The sequence below is a fragment of the Armigeres subalbatus genome, chromosome 3 (assembly GCF_024139115.2).
Source record: "Armigeres subalbatus isolate Guangzhou_Male chromosome 3, GZ_Asu_2, whole genome shotgun sequence".
Lineage (NCBI taxonomy): Eukaryota > Metazoa > Arthropoda > Insecta > Diptera > Culicidae > Armigeres > Armigeres subalbatus.
In genome coordinates, this window is record NC_085141.1 from 145,963,744 (window position 1) to 145,991,738 (window position 27,995).

At 41.1% G+C, this 27,995-nt stretch overlaps 3 protein-coding genes across 5 annotated transcripts in view; 1 reads left to right on the plus strand and 2 right to left on the minus strand.

Annotated features, from left to right (window-relative positions):
* The window catches only part of LOC134227610 (zinc finger protein rotund), a 571,062-nt gene that overhangs the window by 363,988 nt on the left and 179,079 nt on the right, over positions 1 to 27,995 (minus strand). The window lies entirely within an intron of this gene.
* Positions 15,426 to 16,607, plus strand: LOC134220657 (uncharacterized). The gene is made up of 3 exons (XM_062699761.1): positions 15,426 to 16,081; positions 16,147 to 16,455; positions 16,518 to 16,607. Exons 1-3 carry the CDS (start codon positions 15,604 to 15,606, stop codon positions 16,535 to 16,537), a joined length of 807 nt encoding a protein of 268 aa, XP_062555745.1. The 5' UTR covers positions 15,426 to 15,603; the 3' UTR covers positions 16,538 to 16,607.
* Positions 19,618 to 26,200, minus strand: LOC134224610 (uncharacterized). 2 transcript variants are annotated; one of them, XR_009983001.1, is made up of 3 exons: positions 25,373 to 26,200; positions 19,986 to 20,520; positions 19,618 to 19,918 (listed from the first exon to the last, which is right to left on the minus strand). XR_009983001.1 is itself a non-coding variant. In XM_062704020.1 (2 exons), exons 1-2 carry the CDS (start codon positions 25,962 to 25,964, stop codon positions 20,084 to 20,086), a joined length of 1,029 nt encoding a protein of 342 aa, XP_062560004.1. In that variant the 5' UTR covers positions 25,965 to 26,200; the 3' UTR covers positions 19,618 to 20,083. The 2 variants fall into 2 exon arrangements, 1 of the variants encoding a protein (XP_062560004.1); XM_062704020.1 differs by having other exon boundaries at positions 19,618 to 20,520.

The window sequence follows — 27,995 nt, forward strand, 5'->3', positions numbered from 1 at the left end:
TTGATTGGAAGAAGGCAGATTTAGGTTCTGTGCCTTTTTGAGAAGTAATTCTTAAAGAATTCACTCAAAGGGGTTTTTCCCTATTCTAATTTTTTTGTTAAAAATAAAAATAAATAAATAAATGAAGAAGGCAGATTTCATTTGAAAACACTGACTGATTTCAAAGAAGAGATCAAACTCACAATCCCCTTATTCCGGACAAACGTCTATTTCTAAAGAAGGAAAAACATCAATCGATGCCTTATTCCGGGAAAACGTCTATTTTTTGGAAGGATCATATTCACCATCCAGAAGGAATCACATTAATTATTGCTTTTCACTGGGCCAACCACGATTCCGATGAAGTGTTGAGTTGATCGATAACTAAACAATACAACTCCCCCACACCCTTTTCCACCCTTAACCCACTTAATATGAAGAATGTGTGTTCCAAATTTGACTGAAATCGGCTAAGGGGAGATCAGAAGTTACACTGAGCTGATTGAGAGCTGAACAATGCCAGTCCCTTCACAACCTTCCCGTTTTCTGAATATCATCCCTATCATCTTCGCCTTCTTAAGAAAAAGAATGTTTGTTCCAAATTTGGTTGAAATCGGGCAAAGGGTAAAGAAGTTATGCTGGAACATTGTATTATTGCATACCTTACTTTTATTAATTAATCTTTAATCATAATCATATAATTTTCATACCTTTTAAAATTTGGAATAAAGGTAACTCGATTATTGATGACTATGCAAATCATTTAATTTGATCATTCATAATCATTAATCATTAATCATATCGATCGTTAATCATTAATCCTACACATACTGTGTCAACAGTTAATGACGATCGGTAATCGTTTATCGTACTCCAGAAGTTTTTTTTTCATTATTCATAATCGTTAATCATTGTCAAAAATGAATAAATCATTAATCATAATCTATAATAATAGAGTTAAATGATTTAATCATTTAATCTGGTTGGAATTGGTCCTGCGGGTTTTTGAGTTACACTGAATTGCTCGTTTTCTAAAGACAACCCCTTCCCCCTTACCCTCCTTCTTTTCTCAATGACCATTTCACCAATGACCAATGTGTGTATCAAATTTGGTTGAAATCGGTGCAGGGGTTCAGAAGTTACACTAAATTGCCCGTTTTCTGAACAATACCCCTCCATCCAGATCTCTTCCCCTTTCCCAAATCCCCTCTCATATGATCGCCTCCTCTTAGTGAATATGTTTACAAAATTTGGTTGAAATCGGCCCTGGGAGTTGAAAGTTAAACAGAATTGTTTGTTTTCTGAAGAAAACCCCTCCCACCACCTCTCTCTCTTTTCCAAATGACCATCACACCCCTTTGTTAACTTCCCCTGAGGATAGACAATATGTGTACGGCCGGATTTAGCCGGAAGGGGGCCCCGGGGCCGACAGCTTGTGGGGGCCCCAAAATGTATAAAAAAATTGGTTTTGGTACATAAGATTTGTGGGGGCCCGGGGCCACGGCCCCCCCGGCCCCCCGCTAAATCCGGCCCTGTGTGTACTAATTTTGGTTGAAATCTGCCAAGTGGTTTAGAAGTAGTTAGAGAACATACATACATAGATTGGTTTTTATATATGTAAATAAATAAATATATATAGAAGAAAGAAGAAGAAGAAGAAGAAGATTGCAGTTCTGTTAACAAAAAAGAATGCTGTTTAACTCTTGTACGATTCGATTCTTTGTTTTAAAATAAAAGGCCCCAAATCTAAATAAATTTTGTATTGGATTTTTTGCAAAGTGTTTCCGTATTTTCTTGTTCTGTTTCATTTGAATCACATAACTGATAATTCAAATCTACTGTAACACAATCACTGTTGCCCAAAAAGCCATATAGAATCAGCATAATGGTTTATCGAGAAACATGGATTGGCATAAATTCTTTCACGGCAATTCACATTTCCATCGTCATTCATCACAAGCTCTCAATAACATAAATTTATTGATGGAATAATAGTCATTTTTTAAATTAAACAATTACTAGAAGAAACGTCTGATTTCCCCCATAATTCATAAAACAAGAAAAAAATAACACTAATAACAAAATTCAATAGATAAAATATGTTTGTTTATGCCAGCTAATAAAAGTGCGAATTGAAAATAAAACAGATGATATGGCTTCTCAGTTCTCACTAATACCATCATACTGACTCGACCCCGATTCGTTTTTCATTCGGTTATTCAGAGTCGGGGTCGGACCTGACCCAGGTTTAAAACCGAAAACGACATTAGTCTTTCTCTGTCATGAGAATATGGAGAAGCATCAAATTGAAGTAGAAAGCTGAGCGGATCGGAATGGTCATCAACACGCCGAGAACTAGGTACATGACAAGAAGGGGTCAAGAGCAGTGTTGGTAAGATCATTCATAAATCTCAATTATTGAGCGCTTCCCCGCGAACTAACTCGTTTGCGAATTGAAAGGAATGCCTCACGTCTTAGTTTTTCATGCTAAGCCGGATCTTTTCCCACATTTCCCAAAAAAAATCATTTCGCTCCGAAAAGTGTTTAAAATCAATTTGGGGGCAGTTTATTGTTTACACACGCATGATTATCCAATCCATTGTTCTATGTGTTGAAGGTTAAAAAACCGTTAATTTACGAAGGAGTACAAAAGCAAACCTAGGAAACCTAGGTGGTTTTTAGGTTTTTAGGTGTAGAGTTGGATGCGTTTCAACTCACGATTGATTTTAATCGTTCATGAGTTTTTTGATTTTGAGTTTTTTCCAACACTGGACTCACGAGAAGATAGTGCTAGCCACCTATCACGAGTTTATCGGGGGTGACAAAATCGAAGTGGTTGTATAGTTCGTGTGCTTCGGAAATGCAAATTTCTTAAAATTTGGTTTTAAACGATACATTAGACCCATCAAAAATGGACTCTTCGGGAATGTTGAATTTATGTGTTACATAAAACAGTGAATAATAATCTATAATAATTAAGCTAGTACACTGTTTGTCATACTATTTATCATTATCACGAACAATGGACAACGGGCTTTACTTATACTCCCACACGCAAAAGGGATTACCCCAAGCGCAAAAGTGATTACCCTTCTCCACGCTTTTGTCAATTTGAGACAGTCGTTCTTCCCGATTTTGTATGTCGCTTCCTTTGCCTGTAAGTATATTAATCGTTGATACTACCAAAAATACCATACCTGTATTTAAAAAAATCACCATTTTCATCGTCGCCAGAATGGTCATCTACGTCGATTCCAACATCATCTCCATAAAGACCCACAATCGTATGGTTATGGTATGGTTCAAAATATGCCTCGATTAAAAACATGTCCAAAAATGTGGCATCCCCAATAGGAGCATCATCATCTTCTTCATCATCCAACGTCTTCCAATGCTTTGTCCCTTATACTAGTATGTGCAATGTGCATGTATACTAGAAAGCGCTGTTACTGTTGGCGTTACTTTGACTGATGAATCTTTGTTTTGACTTCCAACGAATAAACTCGAGAGATGTAACTGACTTTGTGCAATATTGTCAATGTCAGAGCTACGGATACATTTGTCATCGGATAGTGCTATTGGAGTGACATGCACTGCCGTATCTTCGAATACACCGATTCCAGAGATGGCAGAACATGTAAGTGAATCACTATCGGCAATATTATTGCATCTCTCGTCGAAACGTTTTGGTGTCGGTATCGGTGGACCGGATATCAGACTGGTGGTAGATAGTTGCGGTTTTCTTGGTCCGGCTTGAGAAATAGTAGCATTTGCAGCTTCAAAAAAAAATTTTTTCCGGATAAATGCAATCTAGACGTCGGTGAATCACTTTCAAACCTATCGTCGATAGCGTACTGTTTTGACCTTGTCATACCGAATTGCAAACTCCAGTATATTTCTCACGTTTGGGGATAACGGAATGGTCTGCAGTAAAAATACATCTTTTCCCGGAGTCGTCCTTGGAAGGTGCTGTAACGGAATCATCTTTGGATTGCGTACATATAAAAGATTGTTATACGCAGTTGTAAATATATTATGCGTATACCTAAATATAATGAATCTTATTGGATACTGTACTCACATATGCTTTGGTTTCCAACGATTAAATTCAACGGACGTCTTTCACTTTGCACATTATTGTTAGTATCAACACTACGTGACAGCAATCGTGTTCTATGCATTGCCAAATCCAATGGTTTATTTTCTACCAACGATAGATTTAGTGGTCCCTCTTTCAAATTAGCTGATGACATATCCAGTGGTAATGAATATACCGGTTTTGTTAATTCCTTCCTTGGCTTTTTAACACAATTGGTGTTTATCACATTAAGGGCGGATTTCTTCACCTCCGCTTAGTGCTTAAACCAGGTTTAAGCGTATGAGTAAGCACCGCTTAAGAGTTAGGCGAAGGTGAAGAAATCGGCCCTAAGGAAGAAAATTGCATTCCGTTCTTCTCTGAACAGCCGCAGCGGCAGCTGGAAAGAATTCGAGCTTATAAAAACGTTTATTTATCACAGCTATACATTAATATACTTACCAATTAGCAAAGAGAAACCGTTGCCCATTATTTTGTGATAACAGGCGATAGATTTTTTTAAAAACTGCGCTAGAACTGCTTTTTGACCCTTCCTTCAGAAGTGTCTATAATTTCACTTTGTATGCGTTACGCAGGTGTGTTACGTATTAATCTATCAATAAATCTCGTGAATTATTAAATAAAATATATGGTATTTGGAACAAATTCACTTTGAAATTGAAAATATAATTATAACAAATGATGTGATATGGAATTATGCCTATTTTTCTGATTTGATTCAAAGAAACAAATGATTTTAATTGAGGAACATATAGCAGCATGTACAAAAAAATCTTCTCAGAAAAGCAAAAACGTAAAAATTGAAAGGGATTTAAAAAATTTCTTCAGTGGAAGCTAGATAGCAAATGTGGGCATGTTTTGAGACACTAATAGATCACTTGTATGCATGTATGTGTGCGTATGTGTAAAAAATCTGAAATTTACTACCATAAAAATCTCGCTCACTTTAAGGTATTGAACAAGTTTAGTTTTTCCAAATTAGGCATCCATAAGGCGAAATATATGTTATTATTGAACGCTATTGAGTTTCGCTCAGATCAATGACTGATTTAGTTAGTTCTGGATTATTTAATATCGAGGTCTCTGGAAATTGCGAGTACAATATATGCAACCAGGGTTACGATAGTTATTAACCATGTCACATTAGTTATTCAATCCGACGAGCTCCTTATAGATAGGCAGCATGAAGTACAGTACGTTATCATTCGTTGAGTTGTCACTCAACCCATGACATCCGCCTTTGGGTAGGCAATTATTTTGTCACTTTCACGGTAAATCGCCGTGGGAAGCTGAGTAGTTTTATCTCGTTTTAAATACTGGAGTCTGGAAAAAAAATCCTTATATCTGAGGAAGGGTCAAAATCTCACTGTAGGTGGATTAATCTGGGTTTTTGACGTAGGATTACGTCTTTCCGGAACATTGGGGGGTCATTCTGCAGTTTCAAATTTGAGACCGTCACGAAAAGTGGTCAGGAAGTATGGGCTAATAACTCAGCCGTCTTTCAACCGATTTTAAAGATTTTGGTGTTAATCGATCGACGAACTCTTTAAGATTTTGCTCAGCTATCGAAAAAATGCATTCAAAGTGCTGAACTATTGAAAAATTGAATTTTACTAGGCACTGAAAATCGGTAAACCAACCAATCGCGATGTGCATCGCAAGCACAGACATCAAAATCGTGCAACCTACGGGCTCGACTCCAATCCTCAGTTCAACTAAATTTTCTCGGAGAGCGGGCACAACGATGACGCCCGTAGGAGCAGTCTCAGCAGAAAGTGGAACATCGAGAGGCCATCGCTAAAAGCAACAATCTTCGGACTATCGTTTAGTTACTGTTAGTGGCGCATTTTGGAAAGAAAACCGGTTCTTCTCAGGACCAAAATTTTATGAGAAGATAGAGTTGATTGCAAAATGGCAGCGATTACGGTCCCCGCATACCAGTGGCGTCACTGAAAATGTTTTCTTAATAGTGACTATTTAGCAGAAAAGTGAAATTTTTACGCAAGATACGGACTATCGTTTGTTTGCTATGATTGATTAGAAAGGCGCATTGTGGATCAAAATCAATTCTTGGCAAATGTACTATTAAGAGGTAGAGCCAAAATATTTTCTTCAAAGTGCACATCATAACCGCTTGGCGACGGTAGAAAGTTGGAATCTGCTATCAATTAAAAGTGTGGAATTAAACAATGATGACGTCTCACATCATTGAGTTGCGTCAAATCAGATTTTCCCAAGATTCTGATTTCGGCGTACTTGCTGTTTATTATTGGAAAGGCGCGTCATTGGAAACAAAATTATCTTTTACACGGGAGAAGGTTGAACTGAGACAAAAATCTGCAAAAATGCAAATCATAATCGCTTGGTGACGGGCAAAGTTCTTTGGCTGTAGCAGCCGATGCGCTCCTTGCATGGAGACGTTCCAAAACAATGTATTAGGATGGATGACTTCTATCGTGTTCCAGCGGCAAATTCTAAATTGGCTGACAGTGGCATCAGTAGTGGATACTCATATCAAATTTTTGATTTCCGGCGTGCACGGTACGAAAACTCCTCTCCTCTTTGAGTGGGACTGTTGCCCCGAAAAGAGCCGTTTTAAGTGAAGCTACTTCCTCGTTCATTCATTAGGAGCTGACTTACTTGGTGACGACTTTGGAACCCTCCGAAACGGCGGGCTTGGCCAGCTCGACACGCACGAAGATACTCGACGCCTTCGATGAGACGCCCTTCTTCTCAGCCTTTTCACCGTCGGTGATTTCTGGTCGGCGCTGCGATGTAATTGTCCTGCCGAATTTCCGAGAAGTAGTAGTAGTAGTTTATTACTACTGATGAGACGCCCTTGATGATGTTTCTTCTCAGCCTTTTCACCGCCGGTGATTTCTGGTCGGCGCTGCGATGTAATTGTCCTGCCGATTTTCCGAGAAAATCAGACTTCGGCTGGTCAGAATACGTTTGCATGGACTTCGAGGCCCCGCCCCTTTGAGCGCCGTATCATTGGCATCGGCTTGCTTGCTCCGCCTTTCTTTCGTTCGATGCCAATGCATTCGTACATAACAAGGGCCTCTTCTTCTCCTTCTTCTTCTTCTTCTTCTTTTAGAAATATTTCTTTATTTCAATATTTTTGTTTTACACATTTGATTTACATGTTGAGTGATTTAACCTGTATAGTAGTTCTGCATCTCTATTAATAATATTTTTCAAAATGTGAAATTGTATTTTGTTGTTGTTTTTTGTTTTACATTTTCTGCTTTATAGCATTTAGTTTTAGATTTTAATTTATTAATTTTATAACCTACCTATCTAAACTATCTTAACCTAAAACAGCCAAACCTGGTGAGCTGGCGTTTATTTATTTGGATCAGTTTAACATCCGTTCTCAATTATAAACATCCCTAGAGTAAGAATCTGATCGAATCTCGTCTTGCAGCCATGCAAACGAGTCGCCAGTTGGTTAAAGATGGGAACCAGTTGCTCCGTAGTGAAGAGTGGAGCTGCATCTGCGTCTGAAGCAGACTTTTCTTCATGCTGCTGCCGAAATCCAGGAGGACGAGTCGGTGGCCATTGGTTGATCGGTGGTAAACTCGATGGCGGTATTACAGTAGTTTTCGGGTGTTGTAATGGAACTAGCTCAGGATAGTTTTGTTCATTCAGCACAGGTGGCTGTTTTCTCGCTGGCTGGTACTTGAAGCTTGCTTTCTTGCGTACTTCAATAAAAGCGGCGCGCTTCGGACACTCCTTGGCGGTGGCCTCGTGTTCTGCTCCGCAATTTGCGCAGTTGACATCCAATTGCTGCATGTCCGGATTCTTCTCGATAATAAACCAGAGACATTTCTCTGTTTTGTGATTTTCGCCACATTTGACGCAGCGTGGCGCCAAATGGCAATTTCTAGTGCCATGACCGAAATTACAGCAGTTCATACACTGCGTAAAGTCACGATGAACTGGTCTGTACCGCTGCCAGTCGACAACGGTGCTGTCGATTATCTTTATTTTTCTCAGGTCCCTTAGAGTAATTGACCCATGTTGTAAATGGATTAAGTAAAATTGGTCACGATATTTTTTCGACGTATCTTGTCTGGCAATCTTGTGTACAGCGGTAGCGATCAGTCCGCATTCCACTAGTAAGCTTTTCAATTCCTCGATATTCATGTCATCGAGACCTCGTAGCACCACCTTAAGCGGCTTGTCGCTGGGCATATCATGAGTATAAAACTCATGATTGTTTTGCTTCAAATCGTCCAGCATCCTGTAGTACTGAGGCTTCGTCTCAGTCATCAGCTTCAGGCCATCGGAGCAAAGCTTGATGGAGCACTTAAGTGTGCCCTTAGCGATGCGCTCTCGCAGATTAGACCGCAATGTTTGGGTGTTTCCCTTGACGAAAATCGGCGGGCACTTCTCCTTCCGTTCGATTTGATTTTCCTTCTGTTGAAGCTTTGGCCTCTTGCGAGTCAGTGGATCACCGGCATCATCGTCCCGGAGAGTGGAAAAAATGTTGTTTGATAGCGTCTTTTTCTTCACACCTTTGTTCGCAGCCGAGTCTGCTGCGCTGCCACCCATGATGGGATCAATTCGCACACACACACGAATGCGTAGCGTACTTCACACGACAACGAAGCGAGTCAGTTGATAACAATACAACCGCGAGTGACCGATCAGATCGGAGGTCGAGATATGTCTGTTAGCTCTTCTTCTTTTACAAATCAAATTGCAAATTATGATCGCTTGGCATCGGCTTGTTTGCTCCGCCTTTCGTTCGTTCGATGCCAGTGCTTTCGAACATAACCAGCGACTCTTCTTCTTCTTCTTCTTTTACTTCTTAAAAGTGCAAATTACAATCGCTTGGCGTCGGCAGCAGCGCAAGCGCTCTTCGGAGGGGGATGCTGCGAAAATTGATTCGCATGATGGCGTATGTCGCGTTTTAGCGGTAACTTATCGAGCGTCTGACATTGGGGTCGGTAGCAATGAAATGAAATTTTTTCTAGATTCTGCTTCGGTTTTGTTGCTGCTTGTGATTGGGAAGGTGCATTACTGAAAACAAATGGGTTCTTTTCAGAATCATAATTTCACACGAGTGAAGATTGAGCCGAGACAAATGTTTTTCAAAGTACAAATCATAAGCTTTATTGCTGCTTGTGATTGGATAGGCGTATTGTGGAAAACAAATTGGTTCTTATAATAACTATCATATTACATGGGAGTATTTTGAGCTGAGACGAATTTTCTGCAAAGTGCAATTCATAATTGCTTGAGAGCAACAGAACAACGCCGTATTTAAATAAATATGAAAATTGCTAACATTTGAGTAAATTTTCAATCGAATATCATCTCTAATCCCAGCACCTACTAAACAGGGTATTCTTGAAATAAACATTTTCTCACCAGGTTCAACTTGGCATTCAATATGCATGCATTCTCTAGCACAGACATCACTTTTCAATAGCTAACGTGATGCAATTTTCATATTTTTTCGATATACAGTTAGTGTCTCGTATCACATCGGTGAAGTGAGAAACATTAGTTGTGCTTAGAAGAAGTTTATTCGATACTAGTGAATACAGTGCGATGTCGCAATACTTGGCAGCGAAGTATAAACGCAATTCCAGGAAGCGTGAAAGGGATCAACAATCGGACGCACCCTCAAAGCTTTCAAGGACGGACGCTGAACGGGCACGGAGTTATCGGGCCAAGTTGAAAGCGGCCAAGGGTAGTACGTCGTCGGCTACCGGTTGGGACGCTGGCGAAGGGCCCTCAACTCGAGGTAGGAAGTTATTATTAGCAGCAAATGTGTAAATACATATCAATAATGTGAACTAATCTTCAAATTCTATGATGACAGTATAGAAATTTTGCATTTTTTGCATTTTATCATTTTATATAGCAGATTTATCTATAAATGTGAAATTATCAACGAATATTATCTATTACCTATTTTCTATTACGAATACCTCTATTTCTCTTTGCTTGTCGTCGAATGTATTACATTGTTATTACACATAATTTATATATTATTTTCAATAAATGTAGCATTGACAACATGGTAAGTACTTTTAACGGCTGAAGTTCTTCAAGTACTTCGAAATATATACTGCAAATGTTTACTTATTAGCTTATTTAGCCTGAATTGTTTGTTGGGTTTTTATAAATCGCTAAACGATAAATGGAACAATATAATTCCAATCCCAAAAGCCCAAAAAGTTCTTAGATATTCAATTTGTTAATATAGTTCCGAATTCATTCACTTGGTAGGTTACATTAGCCTGCCAGTAGAGTTGAAATCACACAATCGGTAAGATTTGGTCCTTTAATTTGGTGTTGAATTAAATTTGCAAATCGATTGTGTTTGAATTTTGCATTCATGTATTAATGGATAAGATTTGAACCGAATTTCTATTTTGTCTTGAGTTTGAATTTCGATATATTTTTCGGACATATTATTTAATTGTTCTGAATTTGAGTATGATTCGGATTAAATTTGAATTAAATAGTTGGAGCTTCTCAAATATTATTTTTATTTAATGAATTATTGGGTCGTATTAAATCTACGGTGTCTTTTACTTGTTTATTATTTGATTCAATTGAATTTTGAATTTAATATTTGGAACAATAACATATTAGATTCCAGCGAATCGCAAAATTTTAACAAATAGATTTTTATGACATAAAGTTAAGATTTACTTAAACTTTTGGATAGTGTGTTTTGTACAAATATATCCTAAACACATGCTACTTGAATTTTATTTTACTATGCTATTGTTGTTTATAGTACGCTTGGCAATAATTTTTCATTTCATCTTTTATGTTTTTAAATGTCTTATTGTACTTAGTACAGTCATTTTAAATGCGAATGCATCTGTCAATTATGTATATCTGTCTGTCAATAAGGATTAATCTTCCCGTGTTACAATTTCTTCGAGTAGAATTCAACTTAATCCGTGCTGATACGGTCGTAAACTCTGATCATGAAGATTCCGACGCCGGTGAAAATGTTGTGATGCAGTCCGCAAGAGCAGATGTCGATGATGAGCGTGGTGACTTTGAAGAAAACGTGTCTGCTGTCGATGATGATGGCGAACATATTTCTTCGCTTTTAACACAAGACAAACCCAATTTCGATCGGGCTGATCGGGAGTTCCAGAAACGTTTCGTGGAAAACGATTTCGGTTGCGCTTGTGATGTGTGTGCTAGAATCTGGTTCAGGAATGATTTGAAACCAATCTCCGACTCAAATGCTGCCGTGTTACTGGCGACAAATTATTTCGAAACGGTGGAAGGATTTTTGGCGTGTGCTACTTGTCGAACAAGCCTGAACCGCGGATCAATTCCTACATTGTCGAAAACGAATCGCTTTACATATCCCAAGTTTCCGTCCAATTTGCCTCCGCTAGACCCTCTCACCACAAGACTGGTGTCTCCCAGGATCAATTTCATGCAGTTTCGTCGTTTGCGGCATACTGCAGGTTTGTGGAAAAGTTATTTTAACTTAAAAATGTATTACATCAAATAAATATATGATTTTCCTAACCTATTTTCATTAACATGCAACAGGTAGTTTGGCAATAATCGGCCAAATTATCAACATTCCAGTCGACGTGGCCCAGATGGTAGGCGAACTTCCCGCCACCTGGATGACGACTATGCTATCAACGTGTGCATCAAGAAACACTTCATACACAAATCAAGTTACTTGTCCGGCTACGTGAAGAAAGGTACCGTTAAAGCATGGCTGAACTATCTGGTTACTACACCGCTCTACAGGCGGAATGGAATTGTTTTCAATGAAGAAAACTTGGCTGCGATCGGACAAACAGAGCAGACGGATATTTCGGAGGAACGTAGGGCAGTAGACCTTGAAGTCGTCGACGAGATGAACGAGGTAGAAATGATGATTGGACAACAACATACGCTCATGTGGAATGAAGACAAGTGTCTGGAACTTGCACCGGCACAAAATCAGAAACCGCTTTCCATTATCTACGATGAGTTTGCTGAGGAGCTGTCTTTCCCCGATATTTATCTTGGTCATCCGAGATGCTTCAACCGTGAAGTCCATGTGACAGCGTTCATGATGGCTACTAGCGAGGTGCGACGTCGGGATCGGCGGGGCGCGAGACCGGAGCATATTTTGTATATGGCCATGAAAATCATGCGGCTGCGGGTATCGGAAGGATTGAACAATACCTTTAAATGCATGGGCACGGCCAACATAACAAGGGCGCAGTTGCAAGATCGGGAATTTTTGGAAAGCTGTATTGAGCGCAACCTCTTTTCTGAAATCTATTCCGAACTCCGTTCAATATTGGCAGCAAAGAAAACGGGATGTTTTCGCCATGATCCGGCAGCTGGGGAAACCCACGATGATTTTGACGATGAGTGCAAATGAAATTAGATGGCCTCACCTACTAAGCATTCTGCGGAAGCTTTCTGGTGGCTCTAACAATGCGGAAATGGACGATATTGTGCAACAGTTGTCTGCACTCCAGCGTGCTACACTTGTCAGCGAAGATCCTGTCACGTGTTGTGCATATTTTCACAAGTTGGTAAACATCTTTCTGCGCCTTCTGTCATCGACCAGGTTGAGCCCGTTCGGAAAATACCACGTTGTAGATTATTTTAAGAGGATCGAGTTCCAGCATCGTGGCAGCCCGCATGCACATATTCTGCTCTGGCTGGCGAACGATCCCCGTGAGGATGTTTCCGAAAGAATGCCCGCTACTGTTGAGTTGATCGATTTTCTGTGCTCCATCAGATCGGAAGATCTGCCTGAGACCTATGGCAATCAGGTGGGTTTAAATTTCGCATAGTTTCTAGCAAGTAATCACTCACAATGTCAAACCCTTTTAGGTTCATAAACACACGTTTACGTGTTTCAAGCGAAATGATAAACGTTGCCGGTTTAATATTCCGTACTGGCCAATGGATCAAACCAGAATTCTGATCCCTATTACAGCCGGGGATGGCCGACTTCAACAACTAAACAGAAAGGCAGCGAAAATGCGGGAAGCTCTTGAAACGAAGGTCTACGATAGCCTTGACGCGTTTCTCGTTGATAGCAGTTGCACGTACGATTACTACTTGGACGTGATTCGCTCTTCCATTCGCCGACCAACAGTTCTGCTGAAACGTTCCATGACGCAGCTTTGGACCAATCCATTCAATCCTTGGATCGTTGAGAAGCTTAAATCCAATATGGATTTGCAGTTTGTGCTGGAGGAGTTTTCATGTGCTGCTTATGTTGTGGAATACGTAAACAAGACCAACAGAGGCATAAGTAGTTTACATCGTGACCTCATAAAGCTCCAGGAAGAGCATCCAGACCAGGACTACAATGGATTGTTGAAGAAGGTCAGCATAAAATGTTAAATTCCGTGGAAATGTCTGCCCAGGAGGCTGCTTGGTATTTGCTTCGGCAACCGATGTCAGAAGCCAGCCGCAAGGTACCATTCATCAAATGATATAGTTTTCACAATTTAGAATTCAATTTCGTTTTAGGTTGAGTTTATTGCGACAATGTGGCCACAAGAGCGAATAAAATCCAAGAAGCGGAACAAACAGATGGACGAAGAGGATCTCGACGACAATTCCACCGATGTGTGGACGCTAAACATCATCCAACGGTATGAACTGCGCCGAGGAATGGATGATATCTGCTTGGCGGATTTCGCAGCATATTATTCGGAAGAAAGATCCACGAAGCATTCATATAGACTCCGTTCAGTTCCCCGTGTATTGCGTTGGTGCTCATACAGTATGGCGGAAATGGTCGACTATAAGCGTGAGATGGTTCTCCTCTTCCTACCGTTCAGGAATGAAGTCTGCGATGTACTTGATCGGAACAAGTTCCTGAAGTTGTATGAAGACAACGAGGCCGCCATTTTGGCAAAGCACAAGGAGTATGACTGCGAAATGAACTTGGATCAGGTTGTGGAGGAATACATCCGCATATGCAGCGAAGACGATGAGCAGCAGGTGATTGCCGACCAGAAGCGCGATGAGTTCGTCCGCACGATCGTCATGGAGCCGAATGATGACGATATTCACAACTTGCCAACAGGACCCTTGGCAGCTGTCGTCAAACAGCGATCAAATGTCTTGTCAAAGCAAGAATATTGCGAAATGGTGCGTGCCACGAATGCAGAGCAGCAGCGGGATTTGATCGTGCAAGTAATCCACAGCTTGCATTCCTCTGAAGAAAACTGCAAACCAGTGCAAATATTCTTCACTGGCCCGGCGGGTTGTGGCAAAACGTTCACTTTGCGCACTCTAATGGAGACAGTGAACCGGTACAGCCAAGCTCATAATAAGCAGCACAACGCTTATGTAGCATGCGCATCCACTGGAAAAGCAGCGGTTGCAATAGGTGGAACAACAGTGCATTCCGCATTCCGGATTTGCATGTCGCGTAGGCAAAGCTCAAAGCTGAGTTTCGAGGCATTACAACTGTACCGGAACGCCTTCGCCAACGTGAAGCTCATCATTATCGACGAAACAAGCATGCTGGGTGCTGATGTCCTCAACACAGTACATGTCCGGCTTCAAGAAATCACGGGGAACTACGACGATCCATTCGGTGGAATGCCGATCGTATTTTGCGGCGATCTTCGTCAATTGCCACCGGTCAATGCACGGGCGGTGTTTAAACCGAGCATAAACTCCATGCATGGCGCCGTTTTATGGCAATCTCTCGACTTCTACCCATTGGTTCAAGTTATGCGACAAACCAACGAGCAGTTCTCCAGCATTCTCACAAAAATTGGCAACGGTGAGCGGATGTCGTCTGAGGAAATCGAGCTTATTGAAAGCAGGTTCCGTACGGAGGAGTGGTGTCGGCAGCATGTCCCTCGAGGGATCCGGTTATTCCATCGGAACGCTGATGTCGAACGGTATAACTCTGTGGCGTTGATGGATCGAGAGGCTGTCGAATGTACTGCAGATGACCTATACTCTGGTTATAAGGACAATTCCCAGCTGGCCAGTGCTCGCACAAAGGTGCATAAGATGAGTGTAGTAGAGACTGGTGGCTTACCGTATCTGTTGCGTCTTGTTCTTGGTACACCTTATATGCTGACCACCAACGTGGATGTCGAAGATGGCATCGTGAACGGAGCGATCGGAGAGCTCATGCATGTTGAGTACAACGAAGGAAACTCGCAGCAACAGGCAATCACGAGGCTTTGGATGGCATTCGAAAATGAGTCCATTGGGAAGATGTTGAGAGTGAAGGCCAGACCGCTGGTGTATTCGAGACCTGGGGTGCTACAAACAGGCTGGACTCCAATCGTCAAACGATCGGCGAACGTAACCCTTAACGGTGGTGTTAAGTGCAAAAGAGTTCAGTTTCCGTTGTAAGTGCGTGTGCCCTCACAGTCCATAAGTCCCAGGGAGGCACATTCTCGGAAGTCGTATATAATTACGATAAGGGTCAGGAACAGCAGCTAGTTTACGTTGGTCTTTCCAGGGTTACATCAATCGACGGATTGTATCTGACGAATGCCAGTAACTCATTCCGGTTCCACCACGGAAAGGGTTCTATGACCCCTAGAATGAACGACCTTCGGACGGAACTTGAACGTTTGAGTAACCATCGTATGCGCACCATTACAGACGATATCATGGAAGCTATATCCGCAAACAAGTTGGCTTGTACGTTGATGAGCATCAATGTACAAAGTTTGAATGCACACTCGTCGGACATTGCAACAGATCGGGTGCTTACCGCCGTTGATTTGCTTGCAATGAGCGAAACTTGGCTTGACAACGGCACAACCACAAACATCAATGGATACCTTTGTGTTTGTCAAGAGAAGCGTGACGGAACAAGAGCGGGAGGAGTGGCAATATTTGAACGTGCTGGTTCGTCGACTATGGCCGTTTCTCACGCCATTACGAAGCTCAATGAAAGCTATGACCCAGCATTGAGTGTAGCAGACGAATATGGGGACTGCTGTGCTGCAGAGGTTTCGATCATGGAAACCCGCACGTTACTGTTTGCGGTATATATTTCACCAGGTATAATCAAATAGTAGTTGTGTTTGTATTTAAGTGTGTTGCATTAAATTTTGAATATTTACTAGGTACCACCCTGAAGCAAAAGAAATATTTCTTAGTGCGCAACCTCATAAAGTACACCCATGTTGCCATGCCCGTGGTAGTGTCGGGAGACTTTAATATTGATGTGACGAAAGAGGAGAACAGAGATTTCATCTGGTTCATGAAGCAGTTTCTCTATCTGGATTGTGCTTCGGATCCAACTATAGCGACTACTCTGGGTGGCACATGTCTCGATCTAACGTTCACCCGGAACGTAAGTGTGGAATGCAGGAGATACTGCACGTACTTCTCCTACCACCGGCCTATTTTGTCGATTCTTGCGGTGTCCCGAGGTAAAACTAATGATTTAGAAATAAACATAGTTCTCTTCATCAGTTATGTTATTTTATTCTAGAACCGATGCCATCCCAGTGAAGTGAATTAACGTCACTGATCGTCGTTGGTCCGCTAGTTCATCTGCCAAAACGTTCGATTTCAACCAGAATGATCAATCATTGACATCAGCCGGACAGTCCGTAGCAAAAATAGATAATTGATCCTGAAAATGAAACTTGAGTATTTGGTAACTAAATTTATATTTAGATCATAATGTATTTAATATGAAACATTCTTTCCGTTTTGTTCTTTTCTTTGTTTTCTACAGATTCAGCCCAACAGTGGATTGATGCATCCTTTAACATTCATCGGGACCATGGCGTACATCACTTCAAAAGGCTTCAAGCCAACATAAACAAACGGCCCTTTTCAGGGCCACCAAATATTCATGGAGGAAGATGTTGTTGAGGCTGTTGTTTACCGATCTTCTGTTTCTTTAATACTCTGCTTATAGTTATAAACCGAAATGAGTTTATAGTAACAATCGGGTTTTCGCCCATTTATTTCCAGGATATGCGACATGTCGAGGATATTCCAACCCAGATTGAATATACAGCCCCATCTTCAAAAATCAGCACCAAGAAACATATTTAGAGTTTCAAAATAAAATCTTCTACACTTACGTAATCCTACGTCCAATTGGCGGTCGTGTCTCGGATACAACCTTCTACTTTTTCGTGCTAATTCCTTTGAAAACGTGTGATTGAAAAAGCCTTATTCCATACTTCAAAACGATAACAAGGGTTGGCCTTGTTTACGAATGGGCTTAGCAATAATTGAAAAAAATAAATGATAGGCCTTTTCTCGAGGCAGCCTCATGGATAAAACAAAAAGTAAACAATGTTAGGTCTTCTGAAAGTAGAGGCTTATAAAATAATGCAGAATAAATAGTTGATAGGTCTTCTACTGCCCATGATCACATAGTTGACGTATAAGCCAAAATGACCAAAACTCACTTTTTTGCAGATATGGATTCTTCGTACGGTTATACATAGGGCTTCCATTCCCGGAAACGATTTCCCGGAAAATCATGTTTCCCGGGATTCCCGATTCCCGGGATTTATGTATCAGTTTCCCGAATTTCCCGGGAAATGAACATACTAAAATATTCTGTAATAATTGTCTTTTTTTTTTAATTTGATGATAACGGATTTTGGAGTATCAATTACATTTTTTACTAGCATCATCTCACTATGTATTTCACTTTTAATGTTTAAGAACTGAAAATGCTACATAATCATACGGTGCATTCCAACACGTGTTGGAGAGAGGCGAGACAGGCGAGTTTGAATCTATCGTTTGTTTACTCAGTAGGTCCAAACGTCGGTAAGCGTTGTGAAGTCGAATTAAAAGTTTAGTGTCTGTGGTGAAACAGCAGAGCTACCAATGTTCGCAGATATTCAGGCAATAGTAGTGACCGCTTTGGCAGGTTTGTGCTATTATTGTCAAATGTTTTTCAAGACCTCGTTTGCATTTTTAAAATATTTCTGAAATGTTTTATTTGATTGTTTTATAACATTGGTGGGCTAACAGATCTTGATGGAAAAACAGATTTTAGGATAAAAAGGATACAACCTGAAGAAGTGTTGAAAAAAATATGGAAAAGTAGCACATAGCGGAGCTCATCAGGACACTACATATCTTACTCTAGAGCCAGAGCAGATGCTGATACTGGCGAACGTTTTATAGAAGGAGTTAACGCTTGTAGAAATGAACAAAAACTTTCTCAGCTTTCAATGACTCTTTCATCATTTGACGACAAAATAGCAAGCATCCCTGATGTCGAATGTATATTTTCAAAATCATATTTTACGACAAATTTAAACTACGATTTCGAATTAGTTCCGAGAGTTTTCTTTTATTTCCCGGGATCCCGGGAAATCCCGGGAAATTATTATTTCATTTCCCGTTTCCCGGGAATTTGATTCCCGGGAAAAATGGAAGCCCTAGTTATACATATGCTCCATATAAAAATATGCATGTTTTGTTCGGAAACATTCGAGTTATGACGATAATTGTTTTTAGAAAAATGGTCATTTGATCGCATAAGTTGACGTACTCCCATTATCTGCTGCAATATGAAGCAAAAACATATATGCATATGCCTCATATTTTTTCGTCATTCACAATCCACTAATAAAGCACAACATAGGTTTTCGTTTTACTTTGTCGTCTTTCAGGAATACTTTATGATTTGGGTGTAGCTGATTTTGAAATAAAAAAATTAATATGCAAGTTCCTACTAAAGCCAGCATTTCTTGTAAAAACCACGGTATAATCCCACAATTAAAAAAAAAAAACAAAAAAAAGGACAAAAACGTTTAAATTCTTTGGAATCAATAAAATAATGTTTGTTTGCTAAATATTGTTGCGAATTATTTTTGATTTAAGACAATCGCGATCATTCAAAAGAAAGTCTAATATGGAAGGAAGAATCCATTAATTATGTAACGCAAATTGGCCATTTGTGTCACACTATTTTTTAGAAGCATATCAAAATTTTATATGAGTAATCACACTTATCTAAATCCCCATTCCTCCTCTAAGGTGTGTTTTTTTTAAATGCATATCACAACCAAAATCTAGCTTCATTTTTGCGTGGCAAGAGAGCTCTGCAACTGAGGACTTAAACCATAAGAATTAGTGCGTGTTGAATGGTTTTTGATTTGTACCTCAGTTTGATAATATTCCACGGCTTGTTATTTTAGTTTTTACAATTTCAATGCAATTCTTATTCATGTTTTTCATTACCTTACCCGGACAGAACTGAGTTATTAAACATGATATGGACTTTGATGTAAGATTTAAAAGAGCAGGCGAAAATATCATAAAAAAAATTGCACTGAAGTATCATTCAAATATCAAGACATATTAAGGATGAAAACAAACTAATAGTATCATAAATTGATATTCTCATGTGTCGTTAGCACAGCGGTTTCAGGACACAATAATTTGGTTGTTTGGTCCCTTATATTCAATTCTTCCTTCAGTAAAAATTCAAATTCACTTTGCAAATACTAATTCTAACGTCCAACTTTAACCGTTGCAACCCTTCGTCGATGGTGATTCTGCTTCCACCTGTTGGCTGACTCGATGACCAGAAAAAGAGCACTTCCCATGCTGCAAAGGCGCCTTTTATATGTGTCATTGTCTTTTGATGGACGACGGATGTCAAAGAACGCATCTCGGTGCTTTACCTCGAATCGATTTTCGACGAACTAGGGAATCGCCGCTGACAATAGATGATCCATGCTCACGGATAGGTGTCGCTTCTCGCGTATGCGAACATCCTGGCCCCTTCGAAGATTGGATTCTGGCAGATGAATCGATGTTCAGGTCGATGATGACATCTTCTTCTTTTGATTGTTGATCGAGTTGACCGTTGACACGTCATTCGATGCTTGGTGGGTTATCTCATTGCTGGAATCAAAACATTAGACCCGGTAGCGGGTTTCAGGAAAGCTTATCAAATAGGACAGGTGCTTACCTTGTCCTTTCAATTAAAGGACCTTGTATTTTCTTTATTTTAGGTGTTCTTCGTTGGAATTACTATCGGATGCCGTGCCTCAAAATAGGATTGAAGTATTACCCGTCAATGTGTTGCGTAGGTTGCTGGTTAGTGCGGGCTTGTTGATTTCTTGTTGATGGCTTTGAGTTGTTGACATCGGGTGATGATATCGGCAGAATGCAGAGCTTCGAAACCGGTCGTGTGTAGATCCCTGTTGGTGTTTTTATTGTGACGACACGAGTGATTCCGTCCTTCCCTGGATGTATTTCCAGTATTCTTGCGGTCGGCCAATGATAGGGCGGTATGTTTTCCTCCTTCAGAAGAACGAGCTGGTCCTTTTGGATATTGACAGGAGGGTTTGTCCATTTAGAACGAGACTGTAGAGTGCACAGGTACTCAACGTGCCATCGCTGCCAAATTTGTTGAAGTAGTTTTTGGATCAGCTGGTATGACCTCAATCGATTTGTTGGAATGGTGGTGACATCAATATCTGGAACTGCTTTCAAGGATGAACCTGTCGTATTTCATCCGAAAACGGCTGAATGGAATCCGCCGTTGAAGAGCGGTGCGACTGTTCGTTTTAAAATTCTACAACAAACTGACGGTGCAATCTTCGTCGTTGCTACTCAACCCGATGGCGCTACCAACACCATCTCACACTGCGGTGGCTGCAATGCGCTAGCATTGCCATACCCCGCCGCGCAACCTTTCTCAGCCCTTCACAAGCTACCGATTCCTTGGCACACGCTTAAATGAAGCAAAGTTCGTCAGAAAAATCAATATGTTGCTCTCCATACTTTCAAATACTCAACCATGCACAGATTCTTTCACGATAGAGGTCAATATTAGTGCATATGCAAAATTGAGAGTTCGAATCAAGTCTAATGTAAAACTTGCCACATTGTACGGTAGATTGGGGCACGCGAAATATGTGATTTCACGATTGGTATATTTGATTGCTTATGTTTAATGTACTATCCTCAATAGCAAAATCAATTCATAGTCTAGAATCACTTATACAAACTAAAATCATTAGCCGCTTACTCTGAATACTACATCTTTCTCCTTCCCTACTCTTTTAGCTTTGTAAGAATATGATTTCAATTTTATAAATATTTCATTATGAAGAAAATCATACCCAAATTGCTCCAAAATAAATTAGAACAATTCTTAATATTGTAGTACCATCAAAATCTAATGCAAAGAAGAACAAACTTGATGTGTTAAGTACCGTCATATTTTTGCTAAAAACTAATAATGATTGTGGGTCACATTTTAATTTTTTTTTCGGAATTCTACTTGCTTCTGCACAATTCGGAATACACTAAAAATGCCTCGGAGTCCTGCTCGGTACTCACAAAGAGCAATCCTCTATAGAACTTGCAAACGTAGTCCTACGTCAACATTCTTTGGAGTTTTACTCACTCTGGAATAAATAAAACAACGCCTCGGAGTCCTTTTGCAAAATGTATTCCTTCATAGAAGCCACAGACGTAATCCTACGTCAACATGTCTCGGAGTTCTACTCGCTCCGGAACGAACAAAATTGTCTCGGAGTCCTACTCTGCATTCGTGTGGTCTTCTATAGAATACCCAGACGAACATGTCTTGGAGTTGCATCGGAGTCCAGCTCTGCATTCGCAGAGTATACTCTTCTATAGAACACACAAACGATGTCCTACCTCAAAATACTCGCTCCGGAATAACCAAAAATGCTTTGGAGTCCTTCACATTCGCAAAGTTTACTCTTCCATAGAATACACAGACGTATTCCTACGTCAAAATGCCTCGGAGTCGTGCTCTGTATTCGCAGAGTGTGGTCCTCTATAGCATACCCAGACGTAGTCCTACGTCAACATGCCTCGGAGTTCTGCTCGCTCCGGAATAAACAAAAATGCCTCGGAGTGCTTCACATTCACAAAGTGTATTCCACACATTTTTATTGGCAAAAATCCATTAATTTAATTCATGATTCTAATTAGTGCACACATAACCACTCTCCACGCGAAGTACAAATATAATCTATAATCAAATAAAATGTATGTGTGGTCTCTAATATGCAGTTATTGAATTTATGTGTGGGTACAAATTGGATATATTTGGGTCGCCAAATTGCAAAAATTTATGTGTGCGACAAATATATTCAATATAAAGAATTTTTTCGGTGTACTATTGTATAGAATACACAGGCGTAGTCCTACGTCAATATGCTTCGGCGTTCTACTCGCTTCAGAATAAACACGAAAATGCCTCGAAGGTCGGCTCGCATTCACAAAGTGTACTCCACATAATACACAGACGTAGTCCAGCGTCAATATGTCTCGAGGTTCTACTCGCTCCGAAAAAGAAACAAAAAATGTCTCGTAATCTTGCAATGCATTCGCAAAGTGTACTGATCTACGGAATACCCAGATGCAGTCATACGTCAAAATGTCTCTGATGTGTACTCGCTCCGGAATGAACACAAAATGCCTTGGAGTACTGCTTTGCATTTTCAAAGTAAACTTTTTTTGTTGAATACACAGACGTTGCCCTACTTCAACACGCATCGAAGTTTTACACGCTCGGGAATAAACACGAAAATTCCTCGAAGGTCTGCTTCGCATTCACAAAATGTACTCTACAGACGTAATCCTACGTCAACATGCCTCGGAGTTCTACTCGCTCCGGAATGAACAAAAATTGTCTCAGACACCTGCTCTGTATTCGCAAAGTGTGGTCCTCTATAGAAAACCCAGATATAGTCCTACGTAAACATGTCTCGGATTTCCACTCGCTCCGGAATCAACAAAAAATGCCTCACATTCGCAAAGTGTACTCCTCTATAGAATATACAGCCGAAGTCCTATGTTTACGGAATGAACACAAAATGTCTTGGAATCCAGCTTCGCATTTGCAAAGTGGTCACAGACGTAGTTCGACGTCAACATGCCTCGGAGTTTACTCACATTCACAAAAAACGCCTCAGAGTCTTCATTCGCAAAGTGTACTCCTCTATAGAATACCCAGATGCAGTCCTACGTCAAAATGTCTCTGATGTTTACAGGCTCCGGAATGAACACAAAATGCCTTGGAGTCCTGCTTTGCATTTTTAAAGTTTACTCTTCTTTTGAATACACAGACGAACCCCTACTCCAACATGCCTCGGAGTCCTACACGCTCCGGAATCAACAAAAAAATGCCTCACATTCTCAAAGTGTACTTCTCTATAGAACACACAGTCGTAGTCCTACGTCTACGGAATAAACACAAAATGTCTTGGAATCCTGCTTCGCATTTGCAAAGTGGTCACAGACGTAGTTCGATGTCAACATGCCTCGGAGTTCTAATCACATTCACAAAATAAAATGCCTCGGATTTTTTACTCACTTCGGAATGAACACAAAATGGAATAAACACAAATTTTCTCGGAGTCGTGTTCTGTATTCGCAGAGTGTGGTCCTCTATAGCATACCCAGACGTAGTCCTACGTCAACATGCCTCGGAGTTCTGCTCGCTCCGGAATAAACAAAAATACCTCGGAGTGCTTCACATTCACAAAGTGTACTCTTGTATAGAATACACAGACGTAGTCCTACGTCAATATGCTTCGGCGTTCTACTCGCTTCAGAATAAACACGAAAATGCCTCGAAGGTCGGCTCGCATTCACAAAGTGTACTCCACATAATACACAGACGTAGTCCAGCGTCAACATGTCTCGAGGTTCTACTCGCTCCGAAAAAGAAACAAAAAATGTCTCGGAATCTTGCAATGCATTCGCAAAGTGTACTGCTCTACGGAATACCCAGATGCAGTCATACGTCAAAATGTCTCTGATGTGTACTCGCTCCGGAATGAACACAAAATGCCTTGAAGTACTGCTTTGCATTTTCAAAGTAAACTTTTTTTTTTTTGATGAATACACAAACGTAGCCCTGCTTTAACACGCATCGAAATTTTACACGCTCGGGAATAAACACGAAAATTCCTCGAAGGTCTGCTTCGCATTCACAAAATGTACTCTACAGACGGAATCCTAAGTCAACCTGCCTCGGAGTTCTACTCGCTCCGGAATGAACAAAATTGTCTCGGACACCTCCTCTGTATTCGCAAAGTTTGGTCCTCTATAGAAAACCCAGACGTAGTCCTTCGTAAACATGCCTCGGATTTCCACTCGCTCCGGAATCCTGCTTCGCATTTGCAAAGTGGTCACAGACGTAGTTCGACGTCAACATGCCTCGGAGTTCTAATCGCATTCACAAAATAAAATGCCTCGGAGACCTGCTCGCTCCGGAATAAACAAAAAAATGCCTCGGAAACCTGCTCGTTCCGGAATAAACAAAAAATGCCTCGGAGACCTGCTCGCTCCGGAATAAACAAAAAAATGCCTCGGAAACCTGCTCGTTCCGGAATAAACAAAAAAAATGCCTCGGAGACCTGCTCGCTCCGGAATAAACAAAAAAAAATGCCTCGGAGACCTGCTCGCTCCGGAATAAACAAAAAAAAATGCCTCGGAAACCTGCTCGGAATAAACAAAAAAGTGCCTCGGAGATCTGCTCGCTCCGGAATAAACAAAAAAAAATGCCTCGGAGACCTGCTCGCTCCGGTATCTTTTATTATATCCTCGGGAGACCTGCTCGCTCCGGGATCATGTTTTATTAAACACTCGAAGACCTGCTCGCTTCGGTATTTTTTTCTATGATTTCGGAGACCTGCTCGCTCCGAAATCCACAACATGAGAGTATACTTACCATTTAGTAACCAGCACATTAATGGATGTGGCAAGCACCATTTTCATGCGCTAGTTACAAATATAAACCAAACACTACCGACTGCGACATGTCGTATTCCATCCGAAAACGGCTGAATGGAATCCGCCGTTGAAGAGCGGTGCGACTGTTCGTTTTAAAATTCGACAACAAACTGACGGTGCAATCTTCGTCGTTGCTACTCAACCCGATGGCGCTACCAACACCATCTCACACTGCGGTGGCTGCAATGCGCTAGCATTGCCATACCCCGCCGCGCAACCTTTCTCAGCCCTTCACAAGCTACCGATTCCTTGGCACACGCTTAAATGAAGCAAAGTTCGTCAGAAAATTCAATATGTTGCTCTCCATACTTTCAAATACTCAACCATGCACAGATTCTTTCACGATAGATATCAATATTAGTGCATATGCAAAATTGAGAGTTCGAATCAAGTCTAATGTAAAACTTGCCACATTGTACGGTAAATTGGAGCACGCGAAATATGTGATTTCACGATTGGTATATTTGATTGCTTATGTTTAATGTACTATCCTCAATAGCAAAATCAATTCATAGTCTAGAATCACTTATACAAACTAAAATCATTAGCCGCTTACTCTGAATACTACAGAACCAACAAGGAAGTGTCCAGGAGACAGAGATTCGAAATCCGTCGGATCATCACTAAGCGGAACAAGTGGTCGTGAATTGAGACAACACTCAATTTGTGCAAGCAGGGTTTGCATGTCCTCAGATGCAAGTACGTGATTGCTCAAGACTCGAAAAAAATGTTTTTGTGCGGAATTAATAGCTGCCTCCCATAAACCCCCGAAGTGAGATGCCTTGGGAGGGTTGAAATGCCATCGGATCCCATTAGAGGCACATTCTTCGGCGATCAGCTGCTGATGATGCTTGCGTTCTATTATGTTGCGTAATTCGTTGGCAGCTCCAATAAAGTTCCTGCCATTATCGCTAAAGATTTCGGCACACAGACCACGGCGAGCAACGAAGCGTCGAAGAGCTTGAATGAATTTAGATGTACTGAGATCTCCTACTAACTCAAGATGCACAGCCTTCGTCGTGAAACAAACAAAAACTGCGACATATCCTTTGCAAGGCGCTGCACGACGATGGTTCGGTTTAAGTTGAATTGGGCCCCAATAATCGATACCGGTTATACTAAAAGGTCGTGTTGCTGTGACCCTTTCCTTTGGGAGTTCGGCCATAAACTGCTGTACAAGCTTCGGACGAGATTTCACACAGGAGATGCAGTTTTGGATTATCTTCTTGGCCAGACTTCTGGCCCCGGTAACCCAGTATCGTTGGCGAAGAACGTTGAGTAACAGCTGGGGTGCGGCGTGTAGATGGGTCTCGTGTAAATGACGAATCAAGAGAGTCGAGATAGTGTGAGATGACGGCAATAGAATTTGATGTTTACTTCCGAAGGGTTGTTGTGCGTTACTCAATCTACCACCAATGCGGATCAATTGTTCCTTTGAAAGGAAAGGATGGAACCAACGAATTTTGATTAAACTGACTGTAACCGCTGAAGTTGTTTCCATTCAGCGTTGAACATCTGCTGATGCACTAGGCTAATCAGAACGGTTTCTGCTGCTTGCATTTCTTCGGTAGTGATGAGTGTTGTGGTCTGGGTTGGAATACTTTGGCAATTTTGACGAAAACGTTGACAATAAGCAACCACTCGTAGCTTTTTGTTATAACTAGAAAATTTGGCGATGAATTGATCGACGAAAGAAGGCTCAGTGGTTGAAATTGCAGAACCTGATGTGCAGTAGGATTCCGTGATTATGGGATGTTATTAAAGTTTGAGTCGTTTGTTCGTTGTGTGGGCCAAAATTCCTTCTCGAGTGTCATCCACCAAAGTTCGTCGTGAATAAGATTTTCTGCAGACATTCCACGAGAGATATGGTCGGCAGGATTTTGTTGTCCCGAAACATGGTTCCACGAACAGTTTTGTGTGGCGAGTTGGATCTTGGAAACACGGTTTGCAAGGTGGTGCAAGTCGAAGGTGCAGATTGAAGCCAACTGATTACGATAGTTGAGTCTACCCAAAAGAAAACATCGACTGGAATTTGCAGTGATGCAGTTACCTTTCCATAGAGCTCTGCTGAGAGTAATGCTTCACATAACTCGAGACGTGGAATGCTCTGCTGCTTCAATGGAGCGATTCTAGACTTGGCAGTCAGCAGTGCAACCTTAGTTTCTCCGACGGAATTCGTAGAGCGTATGTAGCAGCATGTGCCGTATGCATTTTCCGAAGCATCGGAAAAGAAATGTAGCTGAGTCGAGGAAGGGTTTGAGCATAAAATATGTCTTTCGATGCGTAGGTCATTTAGATGGGGCAATTGAGTGCTGTAATTGAGCCATCGTTCCTTGTAGCTTGGAGGAAGTTGGTGGTCCCAGGCCCATAAATGTCCGTCGCTGGTTTTTAAGGTTCACAGAGCTTGCATAAATAATTTTGCAGCTGTAATGACGGGACCAACAAGGCCAAGGGGATCAAACAGGCGAGCTATTTGAGACAAGGCGATCCTTTTGGTTTTAGTGGAGTGTTTTCATGTGTAGGTTGTTCGATTTTATAACGAAGATGATCTGTTGATGGTTCCCAGTGAAGTCCAAGGGTTTTAATACATTTGTCTCGATCCAAATCCACCGATTGTTTCAACGCTTGGTTGTCTGATGGAACTCCCTCCAGGACAGTGTTGACATTTGAAGCCCACTTACGAAGCTCGAAGCCACCTGCTGCTAGCAACGAATTAAGCTGATTTCGGAGTGTGATGGCCTCTTCCACAGTTTTTCTGCCGGAGAACAAGTCGTCCACGTAGAAGTCCTTGCGCAAAACGTCTGCAGCTTCCGGAAATCGATGTTGTTCGTCATCGGCGAGTTGACGGAGTACTCTGGTGGCCAAAAAGGGTGCACTAGCAGTACCATAGGTAACAGTCTTCAGTTCAAACGTATTCATGGATGTGTCTGGAGAGGCACGCCATACAATTCTTTGGAGTGTTGTATCTTCTTCGTTAATCCGTATCTGACGGAACATTTGTTTGATGTCTGCGATAAGCATCACAGCATGGGTTCTGGAGCGCATAATAATAGATCGGAGGTCTTCTTGAACTATAGGCCCAACCATGAGAGCATCGTTTAGGGATGATCCTTCTGTAGTTCGACAGGATGCGTCGAAAACTACACGCACCTTGGTTGTTGTGCTGTCTTCTCGTACAATGGCGTGATGAGGTAGA

Excerpts from the sequence above, each read along its gene's own strand:
- LOC134220657 (XM_062699761.1), top strand. The coding sequence starts at position 15,604 with ATGACCCCTAGAATGAACGACCTTCGGACGGAACTTGAACGTTTGAGT. Across the intron at positions 16,082-16,146 it reads TGCGGTATATATTTCACCAG|GTACCACCCTGAAGCAAAAG; the intron begins GTATAATCAAAT and ends AATATTTACTAG. Across the intron at positions 16,456-16,517 it reads GATTCTTGCGGTGTCCCGAG|AACCGATGCCATCCCAGTGA; the intron begins GTAAAACTAATG and ends ATTTTATTCTAG.
- LOC134224610 (XM_062704020.1), bottom strand. The coding sequence starts at position 25,964 with ATGGCCGAACTCCCAAAGGAAAGGGTCACAGCAACACGACCTTTTAGT. Across the intron at positions 20,521-25,372 it reads TCCTGGACACTTCCTTGTTG|GTTCATCCTTGAAAGCAGTT; the intron begins GTTCTGTAGTAT and ends GAAATACGACAG.